This window comes from Bicyclus anynana, chromosome 24 (assembly GCF_947172395.1).
Source record: "Bicyclus anynana chromosome 24, ilBicAnyn1.1, whole genome shotgun sequence".
In the NCBI taxonomy this organism is placed as follows: domain Eukaryota; kingdom Metazoa; phylum Arthropoda; class Insecta; order Lepidoptera; family Nymphalidae; genus Bicyclus; species Bicyclus anynana.
This window is the reverse complement of record NC_069106.1, coordinates 2,433,433-2,450,855: the sequence shown is the minus strand read 5'-3', so window position 1 is coordinate 2,450,855 and position 17,423 is coordinate 2,433,433. Positions and strand designations below refer to the sequence as shown.

At 38.8% G+C, this 17,423-nt stretch overlaps 1 protein-coding gene across 1 annotated transcript; it reads left to right on the top strand.

The window, feature by feature from the left end:
* Positions 1-3,096: 3,096 nt before the first annotated feature.
* On the top strand, positions 3,097-16,678 carry LOC112043984 (myrosinase 1). Its single transcript, XM_024079684.2, has 6 exons — positions 3,097-3,251; positions 6,807-6,922; positions 11,640-12,310; positions 13,507-13,812; positions 14,577-14,824; positions 15,802-16,678. Exons 1-6 carry the CDS (start codon positions 3,229-3,231, stop codon positions 15,959-15,961), a joined length of 1,524 nt encoding a protein of 507 aa, XP_023935452.2. The 5' UTR covers positions 3,097-3,228; the 3' UTR covers positions 15,962-16,678.
* The last annotated feature ends 745 nt before the right edge of the window (positions 16,679-17,423 follow it).

The window sequence follows — 17,423 nt, the reverse complement described above, 5'->3', positions numbered from 1 at the left end:
TAGCATCCGAATCAAATTCGTCTGTGGTCAGATTCCCCCAAAACGAGAACTATTATTACATCAGACGAACTTGAACGCTATGTATTATAGTATTGCAGAGCATAGATTTACGATTCGGTACAAGTTGCAGAGCCCATACGCTGCAGCATTGCGTTGTATATTGAAAAACGCGAACTTTAAAAGCTTGGGCAGTTTTTAAATAAAAAATACTTAGAGCCAATGATAATTTTATACTATAGATCGGTTACGTTCCTACAAAATCACCGCAAAAAGTAATCAGAATAAATAGTCTACAACACTGAGTGCGCACATGCACAATTTTGTCTTCAATTCCTTTATAATATATTTAGGTATACAGGGTGTCCCGTAATTAATGGATAATACGCAAATGGTAGATACCCCATTAAATTATCTAAAACTAATTTGAATACCTAGTTTTCCAAAAATCCCTAGGGTGACCAAGTTGTATTTTTCTTGAATCAGTTTTTTCAATGCTGTAGCTGTTATAGTTAAGATTTAAAAGACCTCATTATTGATAAACATTGCGGATTACCAATTTACCTACTATTAATACTATTTTTATAAATAATGTTTTAATTGTTTTGTAGAAGTAACTTTGAATGCAATAATTATTTATATTTCATGAAGATGACCCGATTAAAAAAAAAAAAAATTTGTAAAAAAAATTTATAGAGCTGAAGTATTCTATTATTTTAAAAACTTGTACACTTATTGAGGTTTGTAAATTGGTATAAAACTTGTCTACTTTTTGTAATTCCAAAGTTGCTGGTAAATGTGTAGGTGAGGTTCTGAATTTTCAATACAAGAAAAAATATTTTTTAACCGACTTCCAAAAAGGAGGAGGTTCTACGTTCGGCTGTATGTATGTTTTTTTTTTATGTATGTCCAGCGATAATTCCGTCAATTATGGACCGATTTTGAAAATTCTTTTTTTGTTTTGAAGGGTTTACTTCCAGGGTGGTCCCATTTTTATCATGTCATAAGTGTGCACATTCCCACTTTTTTGTTCAAAATGTATTTTAATTTCTACCTACTTGCCTAAATTTACTAATGAAAAAAAAATAAAAAATGTCTATACTCTATGGAATCGAACTCTTGTTTAATAAGTTTCACACCACTATAATCCAGTCCAGTAATATAGTCCATTTGAGTGGTTATGTTATTGTCGAAATGCGTTAGGTTTATTTTCGTTACGGAATTTTTTGATTCGGTTGCCGCGCTCCTAGCTCAATTAAAAAGTTAAAAGTGAAACATACAGCTTTTTCATAATTATTTTTATGGCCTATTTATGACCTACTAGCGTTAATTTAAAATACCTATAGGTTCCTTAATAGGTACGTAATATTATATGACTCTTTAAGAGGTTTTATTTCCTTGATAGGATCGCTCCTTTAAAAAGCCTCATAAAACAGACCATTACATTTAAATTCCGCAATTTACTAAAGTTGAATGTACCATCTTCTTATATTATATCTAAGTAACAGATCTAGATAAACTATAGCTTAGATATCAGATATATAACATCAATACTTACAGAAGATAATGTAATACTGTAAGGTTTGCTCCACATTAGTACGAACGATCCTAATATTTTTGTGTGTTCAATTACTAATCTCGATTACTATCTACTTATACTTCATCATAATTTACAGCCTTTGTTTAACAGTCCATTGCAGCCCAGCCCCCCTAGCCCAGTGGCACGTCGATTCGCTTTCTACGATCGCTAACGCTTCGAAAACTACAAAAATGTATGGGAATGACAGGTCTTGATCACGTGACCTGTCGATAGCAAATGTCATTTCCATACATCTTTCTTTTCGAAGCGTTTGCGATCGTAGAAAGAGAATCGACATGCAACTTGGCTAGGGGGCAGGGCTAACAGCAGAGGGGATATGGAGCTTTGACCCACCACACTGCTCCAATGCAGGTTGGCGGGCTATTTATACATAAAACATTTTAAATACGAAACTAACTTTTTTGTATGTTACGTTTTCACTGCTAAACTCCTAAACCGATATACTTACAAAATTATTTCTCTGTCGAAAGCTACATTGTCTACGTCTATGTCTACTCGCGTATATAAGTAAATACGCGCTTATAATATATATAGTGGATATGGCCTCTGCCTCTAATTCCAGAGGGTGTGGGTTCGAATCCGGTCCGGGGCATGCACCTCCAACTTTGCAGTTGTGTGCATTTTAAGAAATTAAATTTTACGTGTCTCGAACGGTGAAGGTAAAACATCGTGAGGAAACCTGCATACCAGAGAATTTTCTAATCCTCTGCGTGTGTGAAGTCTACCAATACGCATTGGGCCAGCGTGGTGGCTATTGATCTAACCCCTCTTATTCTGAGATGTGACTCGAGCTCAGCAGTGAGCCGACTATGGGTTGATAACGAACGAACAGGATACCACTGGATATAGCGCACGTACGCTATGGCCTTTGACTATTTAGACTATGGACCTGTTTCGCACCCAAATTACCAACAAAAAGTCTGTCGTTTTTTGAAGGGGACGAGGTAAACTCAAACAACAGTAAATATATTCTGTGTTCATACACTACACACAACTATATATTTAACTCGCAATACACACACGCGTATTTTTTGCACAGACTAACCAACACATCGCTTAGACTATCCACAGAATATATACATAGAATGTTCGATTACTTGATCGATTTTATGCTGTTCCGTCAGAAGAATCGATTTTTTTAAGAAATTGCTTTTATTACAAATTTGATAATATTATCTATGGTTAGGTTATTAGAACACTTACAAATGTATCGTTACTCCATCTTTTTCTAAACTACAAGTTTTTGGCCATTCTTATGCTATTCAACTACACAAACTGGTATTTTTAGGGAGCTCTTTACACTACGAAAACGATTACAACAATGAAACATCGATTCTATACCAACGGTTTTTATAAACGCGTTAGGTCATTGATTTTTGATCTTTGCCAGAAGGGTAACGGCCAGCGAGGCAGGTCCTGTTATCAATGGTCAAAGGCTATGGCTGATTTTACAGTGTCGTAGGTATATTTAGAACATGGGGGTAAACTCACTAAAATAAAACATTCGTCAGTTACGCCCAGATGTGGATACTCCTTTACTAAGATTGCTAGCCGCGCTCGTGCATCGTATATAAATTAAAGCATGACGTTTTCCTCGTTCAAAGGTCTACAAAGCATCGAGCTCGACACTTATGAAGCTGTTTGTTTTTATAGGGTATGTGAATTAATATTTTATTTAAAACAATTATTATCTAAGCAATCTATAGTACCTACTCACTATAGAATCACCGGGAGCCGCAGCAGAAAAAGCTGAAACCGGTAAGTGGCTCAAGTATGCCTCTCTGACTGAGAGTACATATTTGTACCTTTTGCCGTGGAGACCCTTGGGCCATGGAGTCCAGTGCCAAAAAATTTCACCGCGGCTAGTTGCCTCGACTGGTGACAGAAGGGCTGGCTCATTTTTTGCGCAAAGGATCAGCCTGGCTGTCCAACGCGGAAATGCAGCCAGTATTCTTGCCACCATTCCACGTGGGCATGATTTGTATAGTTAATAGAATAAGTTAGCTTAATTTCCATATTGTATTCTTCCTATATATATATTTTAAATAATGTTTACTCAATACTAAATTAATTACTCGAGTTATGGAACTAGGGAAGTCGCAAAATCGTTTTTCTAATACATAGATAACTATCTATTTTATAAACCTTTGTACGTCTTGAAATTTTCGATCTTGACCTTTCGCTTATAATACTAGCAGACGCCAGCGACTTCGTCCGTGTAAAAATTGACGTAAACTTTCAACCCCTGTTTCACGACTTTCTATTTATATTTTTGCAAGTTTTCGTATGGCAGTCCGGTCAAGCTTCGCTTTGACTTATTCCCTACCCCTATACTATATACTGCCACTCTACACCTAACCTACCCTATCCCTGCCTACCCCTACCCTACCCCTACTCAACCCCTACCCTACCCTTACCCTACCCCTACTCTAAGTATGTCTGGCAAGTTCGTTGACGACAGTCCCATGATATGCGGGCGACGGGGGAAAGACTGCGCGGGTGTAAAATCGTGCGTGCGGGGTAGTGAGGTGCATCAGTAGTGGATTTTTCATTCATCGCTACACGCCCCCCGGCCCGCGCGGACCATCGGTAACCAGTGTTACGAACGAAGTTGCCAAGCTATAGGCATATTATGCTGTTACGACACTTTTTGTAAAAAAATATGTGTGACGCATGCATAATTGCTCCTCACTCCGTATTTTTTTTTTTTATTCTTTACAAGTTAGCCCTTGACTACAATCTCACCTGATGGTAAGTGATGATGCAGTCTAAGATGGAAGCGGGCTAACTTGTTAGGAGGAGGATGAAAATCCACACCCCTTTCGGTTTCTACACGGCATCGTACCGGAACGCTAAATCGCTTGGCGGTACGTCTTTGCCGGTAGGGTGGTAACTAGCCATGGCCGAAGCCTCCCACCAGCCAGACCTGGACAAATTAAGAAAATCTCAATCTGCCCAGCCGGGGATCGAACCCAGGACCTCCGTCTTGTATATCCACCGCGAATACCATTGCGCTACGGAGGCCGTATGGTCATAGAGCTGGTGGATATTTTTGGGTATTTGAGGCAAGTTGATTGTTCTGTGCCTTTCCCATGCTATTCTTACACAGAACCGAAGAATTTCAGATTGCTATTACATTTATTTTTTTACGAAATAAAAGTCACTATTTTCCGGCCAAGTCTCCAGTTTGTGTTAGGCCTATGGGCGATACAGGACGAGTTCAACTTGATTATTTTAGGCCTCATCATAACAACCCATGGCTCACAACCACGAGTCTCCGGTTAGGCTAATACCACCACGACAGCCTTATGAGAATGGGCAGACTTCACACACCTAGAGTATAATTAAGAAAATTCTCAGGTATGCAGGTTTCCTCACGGTCACGACTTTTTTCTCTCTGAGACACGTGTTACTAAATTTCTTAAAATGCACATAATAACTGATAAGTCGGAGGTGCATGCTCCAGACCAAATTCGAACCCACACCCTCCGGAATCGGAGGCAGAGGTCATATCCACTGGACTATCACGGTGTTGGCTGATTGACGGCGAGGCAATACCGTTACGATCCCTTTCCGAGTGTTTGTATGCTATAACCTTTAATCTTTTGTTTATTTTTAGTTTATTTAAATCAGAGATAATGTTTAGTGCAAATTATTTCTATTTTGCATGATGATTTCTCACAAACTGGTTTCATAAGGTGCCAGGTATAAAATAATTTAGATAACATAATCTGAAGTTAAGGTTTTTGCGGTCAATTTTTTGTCGATCCTTGAATTTAAATCATTGAAAAATAAATTGTTATATTTTGTACATCCATGTATGAATACGTATATAATATACTAGCTGCGCCCCGCGATGTTATATAACTTTTGTTGTTTATTATACAAACCTTTGTCCGTCTCAGCTTCGACGCGATAGTGATAATTATCATTTATTAGTATAAAATCTTTGATTGGACCAATTTGTAAAATGCTTTCACCATTAGAATACATCGTTTCTGTTACTTATAGCCAGGGATCCGTAGAACATTTTTTACAAATATTTACTAACAAGTTATCTTTTCGTGAGTGAAATCATCAACAAGACACGAGACAATCAACTTTTTTATTTACGAAAATTCTTGATTTTAGTAGCTAACTGAGTTAGGAAATGAAAAATTTCCAAGCGTCCGAACGAGATAATGTACCACGCAATTTGTAGGTCATTGTGGCTATTAATGAAGCAACAGTAAAAAAAGCCAGCTGGTTAGTAACAACTTTTAACAACCTCGTTATTGATACAAGTTGAAAGGAGGGTAGTGTATCAAAAATTGTTACTAACTAGCTGTTTTTTTCCTGGTATCTCAGTTAGCTATCAGAATCAAGAATTTTCGTAAATAAAAATGTCGTCTCGTCGAAATGAAGCTACTCACGAAAAATAAACTTATTAGTAATCAGTTGTAAAAAATGTTCTACGGATCCCTTACTATTATACTATATTTCCCCCTACGGTAATGAGAACTAAGCAGGTATATCCGCGACGCGTTCGCTAGCTTACAATATAAGTAGGTACCTATAGATACAACAGCTTTACTTACTTACCGGAACGCTAAATCGCTTGGCGCCTGGCGGTACGTCTTTGTCGGTAGGGTGGTAACTAGCCACGGCCGAAGCCTCCCACCAGCTAGACCTGGACCAATTAAGAAAACCTCAATCGGCCCAGCCGGGGATCGAACCCAGGACCTCCATCATTAATTCCACCGCGCATACCACTGCGCCACGTAGGCCGTCGTATATTTACACTTGTAATTATAATAATTTCGTACGTTTTCCGCATGCTTTTCTAATATTCTAGTTGTAATATTCATTTGTTCTGTATTTTTTCCGACATGTTTTTGTTTTAAAGTGTTGTACAAATAGATAAACTATTATTATATATTCTAATTATACGGTAAAAACGTTACAATTAAAAAGTATCTTGTTTATAGTATACTAGCGGACGCCCGCGACTTCGTCCGCGTGAAACTCGATGTAAACTTTCAACTACCCTAACCCTACCCTACCCCTACCAAAAAAGTATAAAAAAAAGTATCCTATGTTCTCCTCCTGGCTTTAAACTACCTCCCTGCCAATTTTCAGCTAAATCGGTTCAGCCGTTCTTGAGTTATAAGTGGAGTAACTAACACGACTTTCTTTTATATATATAGATATAGTGTATTTTTGGTTATAGTTTGTCAGCAGTTTTCTGCAATGCTGCTGAGTGGCAGGACCGACGGTTTCCTGATGACTTCCTGTTCGGAGCTGCAACTGCCGCTTACCAGATAGAAGGGGGATGGAACGCTGATGGTAAGTGGGAGGCTTCGGCCGTGGCTAGTTACCACCCTACCCGCAAAGACGTACCGCCAAAGGGGTGTGGATTTTCATCCTCCTCCAAGTTAACCCGCTTCCATCTTAAATTGCGTCATGTCTTACCATCAGGTGTGATTGTAGTCAAGGGCTAACTTTTAATAACACATACTTAAGAGTGTGCAATATGTAATTTGGTGGTTACAAATGGTTCTGGGTCTCAGATTCTGGAAAAATTAGGAGCCTGATAATTGGGTAAATGATATTTCAAAGTGTAAGCTTCGTTATGACTATACAAAATACACAATTTGTAAAACTTTTCTCGATAGTTTATTTTTTTGAAAAATACATGTTTTGCTCACATTTTGCTTTCAATCTCAGGAAGATTTTGTTAATTTTATGTTTTGTATAGAAAATTAGGTATATATCTTGAACATGGCCATTTTGTTTTTCGTTATGTTGTTTAATTTACTTGCAATTAGGTAAAAATGGTTTTGGCGCTCAGGTATAAAATTTGCGTCGCGCGTCAATTGCTCCGTGCTTTTCACTCACGTGAAAGTCATAATTCGGCGTCTCGTATGCGCTTCGAATTTTATCCATATCGTACCGACGCGCTGCGCGCTCTTCTATACTAGTCTATACTTCTATACTAATCTATATCTATATCTATACTAATATTATAAAGAGGTAAAGTTTGTAAGTTTGTAAGTTTGTCACATTTTTTAAATGGGGTAATCTTCGGAACTACTGGTCCGATTTTAAAAATTCTTTCACCAGTAGAATGCTACATTATCGGGGAGTGCTATAGGCTATATTATATTGGTATCATATATATTAGCCGAGTTATCACAGTTTTTGTCATACAGGTCGGACTGAAAATCCTCTAAAACAGACTTATTCGCATGCGCTGCCTTAACTATTGTGTAAAATTGAAATTAATGTATGGAGACTTTATGTATCTTTAAAAGTTCTACAAAAACGTCCGCGTCACCATATATCTATCTTCTATATATTAGCAGATATAGTACCTTTAGTGTTTTAAAAATTATTAATTTTATGTACTTAGGTTTACGTCATTATTTATACAACTAAACCTTAATCCTTATTAAAATAAATTATTTAATAATCAACAAAAAACAAGGATATTATGGAGATAAGATTTGCCCTTCACAGTATGTTAATTACTTAAATAGTTTCGGAGATAATACAAAATTTCTAAAGGACGCAGAAATTCCGCTATATGACGCCCGGTGCTTTAATTAACGTAGTTCCCGTTCCCGTGTGACTATGGGGATCAAACATAGCCTATGACACTCGCAAATATCGTAGCTTTCTATTGGTAAAACAATTTTCCAAATCGGTCCAGTAGATCCAGAGATTACCTCCTACAACCACACGAACTTTACCTCTTTATATTATTAGCATAGAAGTCTCTATTTCTCTTGGTCATACCACCACTCTCGAAGGACTGGACCGATTTTGCTAAGGGTAGGAGTAAGATAGAGAAGTTACAGGGTAGGGTAGGGTACGGGTAGGGAAGCGTAGGGGTAGTGTAGGTTTAGGGCCGGGTTTAGGGTAGTGGTAGGGTAGGGGTAGAGGTAGGGTAGTAGTAGAGTAGAGGTACGGGTAGGATAGGGAAGTGGTAGGGTAGGGGTAGGATAGGCGTGATATAGGGGAACGGGTGGGATAGAGGTAGGAAAGCGATAGGGTACGGGGAGGGTAGGGGTAGGATGGCGGTAGGGGTAGGATGGGGGTAGGGGTAGGATGGGAGTAGGCGTAGGATGGGGGTAGGGTGTAGGTAAGGTAGGGGTAGGGTAGGAGTAGGTTTGGGGGTTGGGTAGGGGTAGGGTGGGGGTAGGGGTAGGGGTAGGGTAGATGTAGGGGTTGGGTAGGGTTGGGGTAGTGGTAGGGTAGGGGTAGGGTAGAGTAGGGGTAGTAGTAAAGTTGACATCGAAATTTACGCGGACGAAGTCGCGGGCGTCCGCTAGTAATAAATAATGCCATATTGGCAAGACATTTACATTTACCATCTATATCTACCGACCACCTGTATATATATCATGCATGTACTTATCTGCAATTATATAAATTGACTAGCGGACTCGCTCAAGCTTCGCTTTGACTTATTAATTTATTCATTTGCACTTCTTCCCTATCCCTACCTTACACTACCATACTCCTACCCCTACCCCTACCCCTACCCCTACCCTACCCCTACCCTACCTCTACTCTACCCCTACCCTACCCTACCCTACAACTACCCTACCACTACCCTACCCCTACCCTATCCCTATACCATAAACCTACCCTACCACTACCCTACCCTACCCCTACCCTACCCCTACCCTACCCCTACCCTACCCCTACCCTACCCCTACCCTACCCCTACCCTACCCCTACCCTACCGCTACCCTACCCCTACCCTATCCCTATACTATACCCCTACCCTATCCCTATACTATACCCCTACCCTACCACTACCCTATCCTAGGATTTAGGGGTTTGAAAAATAGATGTTGGCCGATTCTCAGACCTACTGAATATGCACAAAAAATTTCATCAAAATCGGTCGAGCCGTTTCGGAGGAGTTCAAGTTCGAACACCGCGACACGAGAATTTTATATATTAGATTGATTGATTGTAAAGAATAACGAATAACGCCCCGTTGGTCTATGTCGTACCCACTCCTAGCACAGTCTTTCCCGACTAGTTGGAGGGGAATGGGAATATTGGTTATATTGAAAATATATGGCAAATATACTTTTAAAAAGAAATAAAATATATGAAATTCTGTATTCATTCATTGTGAAATATTAACGATCTGAGGGCCTAGTGGCAGTTTGATACTGTCACTGTCACGTAACGTAAACGCGAATTTCTAAGGAATTAAAACAGCGCCATCTAGTGGCACTGCTGCACAACTGTTTCAATTCCATATACATTTTGCGTTTACGTTACGCGACAGTATGAAAATATTGAAAACTCCCACTAGGCACACTGATCTCTATTTACTATTAATGATCCAGAAGTAAAGTGTACATATAGGTAAATAATAATTAAATTAAAAAAAACCCCTACGTTGTGACATTCGTGGCATTATCTTGAAACTCCTGACACAGCATATTATTGCTATAGGTATACCTACTTCTTAAAATCTAAGAGCAGCCTTATACTAATATTATAAATATTTAATATACTAATATTATAAAGCTGAAAAGTTTGTTCGTTTGTTTGAACGCGCAAATCTCAGGAACTTCTAGTCCGATTTGAATTTGAAAAATTCTTTCAGTGTTAGATAGCCCATTTATCGAGGAAGGCGATAGGCTATATTTTATCCCTGTATTCCTACGGGAACAGGAACCACGCGGGTGAAACTGCGCGGCATCTGCCAGTTTTCAACTAAAACTCGTTATAAGTGTCGTCACTAACACTGGCTACGTAAAACCACATTCTAAGCGATAAATAATTAAAATTATAAAAGAAGAAAAAAAGGAAAAGAATAATAAATACTGCGTTTTGTTTTAAATTCCAAGGCAAGCAAAAACCATTTCCATGTTTTATTAACTACTTACCTACTACGTTATATAATAACAACATTATTTATTAATACATACAATATTTGCTATTATACAAATGTGTATTATACTTAAAACATACCGTCTAAAAGTACATGCTACAAGAACGAAAACATCGCATTTCTCGAAAAATCGGTTTAATATTTTTGACGCATTTTTTAAAATTTATTTAGCCATTTTTATAGTAGGTACTAGCGGACGCCTGCGACTTCGTCCGCGTGAAACTCGATGTAAACTTTCAACTACCTCTACCCTACCCCTACCCTACCCCTACCCCTACCCTACCCCTACCCTACCCCTACCCTACCCCTACCCTACCCCTACCCTACCCCTACCCCTACCCCGACCCTACCCTACCCTTACCCTACCCACAATTAGGGAGTATAAAAAATAGATGTTGGCCTATACTCATAGATACCGGATAAGCACAAAAAATTTCATCAAAATCGGTCAAGCCGTTTCGGAGGAGTATGGCAACGAAAACTGTGACACATTATTAATAAATTAAATATCAATATTTAGATATTATTTGTTCAATTTTTTTAATAATAATAATAAAAAAAAATCGTTGTTTTGTTTAAAATGAGACTAATTGAAATTAAGACAATTAACCACATTTAGGCGAACAAAAACAAAAAACAGTTTCGACGCTCTAGTGACAAATCTAATAGTATAAAATTATAACTAGGTAGGACATGTTATATATAATTTATAAAAAATAATAACAAGAATTAGGTACATAAGGACTCGTAAAAGTTAAGCATATGCACAGGGACTACAGCAAATCACCATTCATCATTATCAACCCATATTCGGTTCGAGTCTTAACTCAGAATGAGAGGGATTAGGCCAATAGTCCACCACGCTGGCCCAATGCGGATTGGCAGACTTCACACACGCAGAGAATTAAGCAAATTCTCTGGTATGCAGGTTTCCTCAGTATGTTTTTCCTTTACCGTTTGAGACACGTGATATTTAATTTCTTAAAATGCACACAACTGAAGAGTTAGAGGTGCATGTCCCGGACCGGATTCGAACCCACGCCCTCCGGACTCCGAGACAGAGGTCATATCCACTGGGCTGTCACAGCTGAGGTGCTACAGCAAATACCATGACTTAATATTATTATTTTGACATTTCAGATAAAGGCGAAAATATTTGGGATCGTCTGACTCACACCAATCCTGGCTTCATCGCAGACCGAAGCAATGGCGACATCGCTGCCGACACATACACTAACTATAGAACAGATGTGGAAATGATGAGACAACTCGGTTTGGACGCTTACCGTTTCTCAGTATCCTGGTCGAGAATCTTACCCGACGGTTTGTCCAACAAAGTTAGTTCAGCTGGCCTTGCTTTTTACAACAACTACATCGATGAAATGGTGAAGTACAACATTACGCCGATGGTCACGTTGTACCATTGGGACTTGCCCCAGAAGATACAAGATTTAGGCGGATTCATGAACCCCCTATTCCACGAGTGGTTCGAGGATTACGCTAGGATCGTTTTCGAAAATTTTGGTGACAGAGTCAAGCATTGGATCACGTTCAACGAACCTAGGGAAATCTGTTACGAAGGCTACGGTTCTGATACTAAAGCTCCTGTTCTAAATAGAACTGATATTGGAACGTATTATTGCGCAAAGAATCTAGTCATAGCTCACGCGAAGGCTTATTACGCATATGTGAATGATTTCAAGCCGAAACAGGGCGGCGTGTGTGGTATTACAATCAGCGTTAACTGGTTTGGACCTTTAGATGATACTGCAGATGATCTATTGGCTGCTAAAATCAAGAGACAAGTAGAGGTGAGTATATACCTGTATGAGAATTCAACTAAAATAAAGAAAAGAAAGAAAAAACATTTATTTCAAAACGAACGGACGTGATGAAATGTATACTAACCTGCCCAGGAGTATGAAAAATAATAGTACCAAGTTTCGTTAAAATTCGTCGAGTAGTCTTTGTTTCTATAACGACTATACAGACAGACAGACGAAAATTTTACTCATTGCATTTTTGGCATCAGTATCGATCACTTATCACCCCCTGATGTTTTGGAAAAATATTTAATGTACAGAACTGACCTCTCTACATATTTATTATAAGTATAGACTGTGCCATACATCACAATGCAAATTGTCTGATGCCTCAATCACCTGGATAATTGAATACCAAAACTGAAGTAGTAGAAGCATTAACCACCACTCTGTCATATATATGTGGCACAACCTTGAAAAAGGTAGCTCAGCATTGTGCCGCATAAATCATGCAAAATGCTAAAACGATTATTATTTGTAACTGATTGTCGAAGACTTACATGTCTATTTTGGACAACGCTTGTTTACCATAAGTAGCAGAACAATAAAGATGGTGGATCAGTTGATCGACGACGTAGATAAAATTATCAGCTTTTTTAAAATCAGTGCATATTCGTATGTTTGATCGGTTTTTTACTGAATATACTATGGAACTCACGAATTCCACAATCTTGTATACCAATTCCGATGTCTGTGTTTTCTGCTACCTCTATTTTAAAGACTTTCAAGTCTAGAGTAAATAGGCATTTTCTAGGCAAACACGTCCCAATTTAGACTTCATCATTACCTTCCGGTAAGGTAGTCAAGCGCCTATTGACATAGAAGTCAGTTAACAGCCAGATTATAAAAGGCCGTCAGTTCCTTCGATACCAAGATTTTTACCCGTTACTACCTGCCAAGCATGGTGGGTAAGCTTTTAATATATTTAGAGGTAAAGTTTGTGGTATACAATACCACAATCTTGAGGTTATCTCTGAATCCACTTAGCCGATTTTGAAAATTCTTTTACCAATAGAAATCCGTGTTATTTGTGAGTGTCATAGGCATTATTTTATTCCTGTATACAGAAAGCCTTGCAGTGAGCTAATAAAAAATAGACTGATGTAGATATTTCATGTACATATGTCTAATTATCTGACTCCATAAACTAATAGTAGTAAAATAATCAATTTATGTTTGTTTAGTGGGGTCTATATGCTGAGCCAATTTTCTCTGAAAATGGAGGATTTCCCACAGAGCTCTCCGAAATAGTTGCAAAGAAGAGTGCTGAACAAGGCTACAAGAAATCCCGTATACCAGAATTTACTGAAGAAGAAAGGAAACTGGTGCAAGGCTCCTCCGATTTCTTTGGAGTGAACCATTATTCTGCAACACTGGTGTCTGCTACTAAGCATAAGCAGCTGTATCCTGTACCCTCACTCCTGGATGATGCTGGAGTCGGGATCTACCGTCCACCAGAATGGCCGGAATCAGCTTCGTCTTGGTTAGCGGTAAGTTATCTACTCACTAGCGGGCTCCGTTTGCGTTCATTTCTATTTTTTACAAATCCTGCGAAAATCATGAATTCATCATCATCATCATCATTAGAAACCCATTTTCGGCTCACTGTTGAGCACGAGTCTCCTTTCTGAATGAGAGGGGTTAGGCTCATAGTCCACCGCGCTTGCCCAATTAGCAGACTTCACACATGTAGAGAGAAAATTCTCAGGTATACCTATAAGGTTTCTTCACGATGTTTTTCCTTCACCGTTTGAGACATGTGATATTTAATTTCTTGAAATGCACATAATTGAAAAGTTGAAGGTGCATGCCCCGGACCGGATTCGAACCTATGCTTCCGATTCGAAGGCAGAGGTCATATTCACTGGGTTATCAAGGTCTGCATACCAAAATTTCATTTGAATTAGTTCAGTAGTTAAGTCTTGAAAGGTAACAGGCAGACAGACAGACTTACTTTCGCAATCATAATATAGATACGGAAGTATGGATTGATGCTGATGCTAGCCTATGTGGCTTGGTATTAACGAAGCCCTGGGTTGGATTAGGTGCTGGATCAGGCCATTTTCATAAAGAAACTTTTAGGAGATGAAAATTCTCAATCTGGTTTGCCCTGCCTAAGAAAGCATGTACCGTATTAGAGATTGTCAAACGTTAAACGTTGACGATTCAAATATTATCAACCTAAGCCCGCCAACCCACAATGGAACAGCGTGGTGGGAAAATAGTCGAATAGCTATGTATTTTTGTATTGCAGATGGCCCCAAAAAGCATGTACAACGCTCTAACTCACCTTAAGAATAAATACAACAACCCAACTATTTACATAACCGAGAACGGTTGGTCAGAAACTCCTCACGATGGGAACTACATCGATGATGGAAGGGTGCGGTACTTCAGAGCAGCGTTGAACGATGCTTTAGACTCGTTGGAAGCTGGTGTCGACCTTCGAGGATATATGGCATGGAGTCTGATGGATAACTTTGAATGGAATCAAGGTTATTTGTAAGTGTTTTTTTTAATAATTATCATGGTTATTATCAGCCTATTTTAACGGTCAGGGGCCTTACTATAAGCTCTTAGAGCAGTAGCGATTCCATAATGTTTTGATGTTTCGTACCTTGCAGGATTGTTTTGTATAGCCATTTTGGACATTATTTCTTATTGACATAACATTATTTACGCCCTTAAATAAGATGGATGGAGGTGGTAAGCCTCCAGGCCTCCCTCCCTCCCTCCTTGCAGGAAAGTCGAGAAGTTATAACTGAAAAAGTTATAGTTGAAAACTGCATTTTTCATGAACATTTTCGATTATTCATTCCCACTTCTACTCCCACATTTTGTAAATAGCTAAAGATTTTTGACGGCCTCTGTGGCGCAGTGGACTCACAAGACGGAGGTCCTGGGTTCGATCCTCGGCTGGACCGATTGAGGTTTTCTTAATTGGTCCAGGTCTGGCTGGTGGGAGGCTTTAGCCGTGGCTAGTTACCCTACCGACAAAGACGTACCGCCAAGCGATTTAGCGTTCCGGTACGACGTCGTGTAGTAACCGAAAGGGGTGTGGACTTCATCCTTCTCAAGGGTTTGTAGTCAAGGGCTAACTTATAAAGAATAAAAAAAAAGATGGACGGATTTGATTATAATGAACTGTATTTATGAAAAAACCCTGGAAAACCAGCTTTTTAATGTGTGTGTAAAGTGAATTTTCTGCCAGCCTTTGGCAGCTAAAACTCACGCTGCACCACTCTACATTTCACACACTTAATAAATAATAAATATTATAAAAGCGTGTGAGTGTGTGAGATTATAGGGGACTATCTTTGAATTTACTGAATCGATCTTGAAAATTCTTTTACCAGTGGAAAGCCCCGTTACGTGGCTTTCATAAGCTATATATTATCCCCGTATTTCTAAGGAAAAGGTCAGTTAAACCGCAGGGCATCGTAAGCAATATTTTAATTAACACTAATCCTCACTTCCAGGGAACGTCTTGGTATCTACGAAGTGAATTTCGAAAGCGAATCGAGAGAACGTCGGCCGAGGAAATCCGCGTTTATTTACAAGCAGATAATAAAGACAAGAGTGATTGATCCGAACTACGAGCCTGAGTCATATCACATGTCGATAGATGAAGGACACTAAATTTAGGACATCTATGAGAGAGAGGAAAATAAAGAGACAATATTTTGAGACCGATTTCACCACGTGATAAGTGTCGGATAACATATTCACAACCAGAGGCGTGTATAGCTAACGCAGCGCCAGGGTCCATTCATCACTTAAGACCCTCTAGTACCTAAGCGTGCTGAGCACTGTTAAAATGGAATATGTACTTACAAACAGCACTTCAACTTAACACAGCTGTCTGTGTAGCAAACTAATTCCTTTGTGTTTGCTTATTTTCAAAAGTAAACAACTAGCTGGGTACACTAGGTCTAGCAGTAGTAAATTTTTAGAACTGTGATAGTTTTAGTTTAGATGTAAGTTATGTAACACCCACTGTAATTACACGGATAAAATGAACTTTATGGATGTAAAGGTTAACAAAACAAAAATAACTGAAAACAACTTAAAAAAAAGTATTCGAAAACAAAACAGTGGTGCTCGGGCGCCCCTGAGATCGCGGCGCCCGGGTGCAACGCACCTCTTGCACTATAGGTAAAGACGCCTCTGTTTGACGTTGTCTGTACCTATCATCAGTACATATAGATAAAATTTAAGTGTCTGTCTGTGATTTTAAATGACTGTGTTGATGCGATGCGTCCGATACGTAATCGTACGATGCGGATCTGTGAACTACCATAAGATATACGTAAAATCATTTTTATTTAGGTGATAAATAAAATATTAAGATCTTTATTTCTGTTTCATTTATAAATAAAAAAATAAATAACTTTTTATTTCGGTTAACTCCTGATTGAATATTAATCTAGAAGAGTTAGTAAGATTAGTAACGTCTTAAAAACTATGTTAGTATTGTTTGTGAACCTAAATAACATCATCATCATCATCATCATCATCATCATCATCATCATCATCATCATCATTATCAACCCATATTCGGCTCACTGCTGAACTCGAGTCTCCTCTCAGAATGAGAGGGGCTAGGCCAATAGTCCACCACGCTTGCCCAATGCGGATTGGCAGACTTCACACACGCAGAGAATTAAGAAAATTCTCTAAGTAGGAGTAAGGTAGTGTAGGGTAGGGATAGGCAAGAAGTGCGCTAGTGTGTTATAAATCTACAGTTAAAAGCCTCCTCCAATGAAGGTGAGTTTTCAGGGTAGAAAGTGCATTTTTTCATCTACTAAATTAATACCTAAATTGCTTCTACAATTTTTAAAAATTTGTACTGACTTCCGAAACCACCACTTTAGTACCTACGGCACTAGGTTTTTCGACATTTATTTTTAATCGTCTTTAACACTTTAACAAAGCCGTACATTAATAATTAGTCGTAATTCATCATTTGTACCTGAGAAGTTCCATTCACTCGCGTACTCACCTGTACAGCTCAGAAATTACGGCATAGTCACGGTAAAGATATTACAAGCAGTATAATAACTCGGCCGTATTTTTGAAATAAATACCTACAGCCGCGCGG

Bases quoted from the DNA above. Each gene is read 5' to 3' on its own strand.
- LOC112043984 (XM_024079684.2), top strand. From the start codon at position 3,229: ATGAAGCTGTTTGTTTTTATAGG. The intron at 13,813-14,576 runs GTAAGTTATCTA...TTTGTATTGCAG, and splicing joins CAGCTTCGTCTTGGTTAGCG to ATGGCCCCAAAAAGCATGTA. The intron at 14,825-15,801 runs GTAAGTGTTTTT...CCTCACTTCCAG, and splicing joins GAATGGAATCAAGGTTATTT to GGAACGTCTTGGTATCTACG.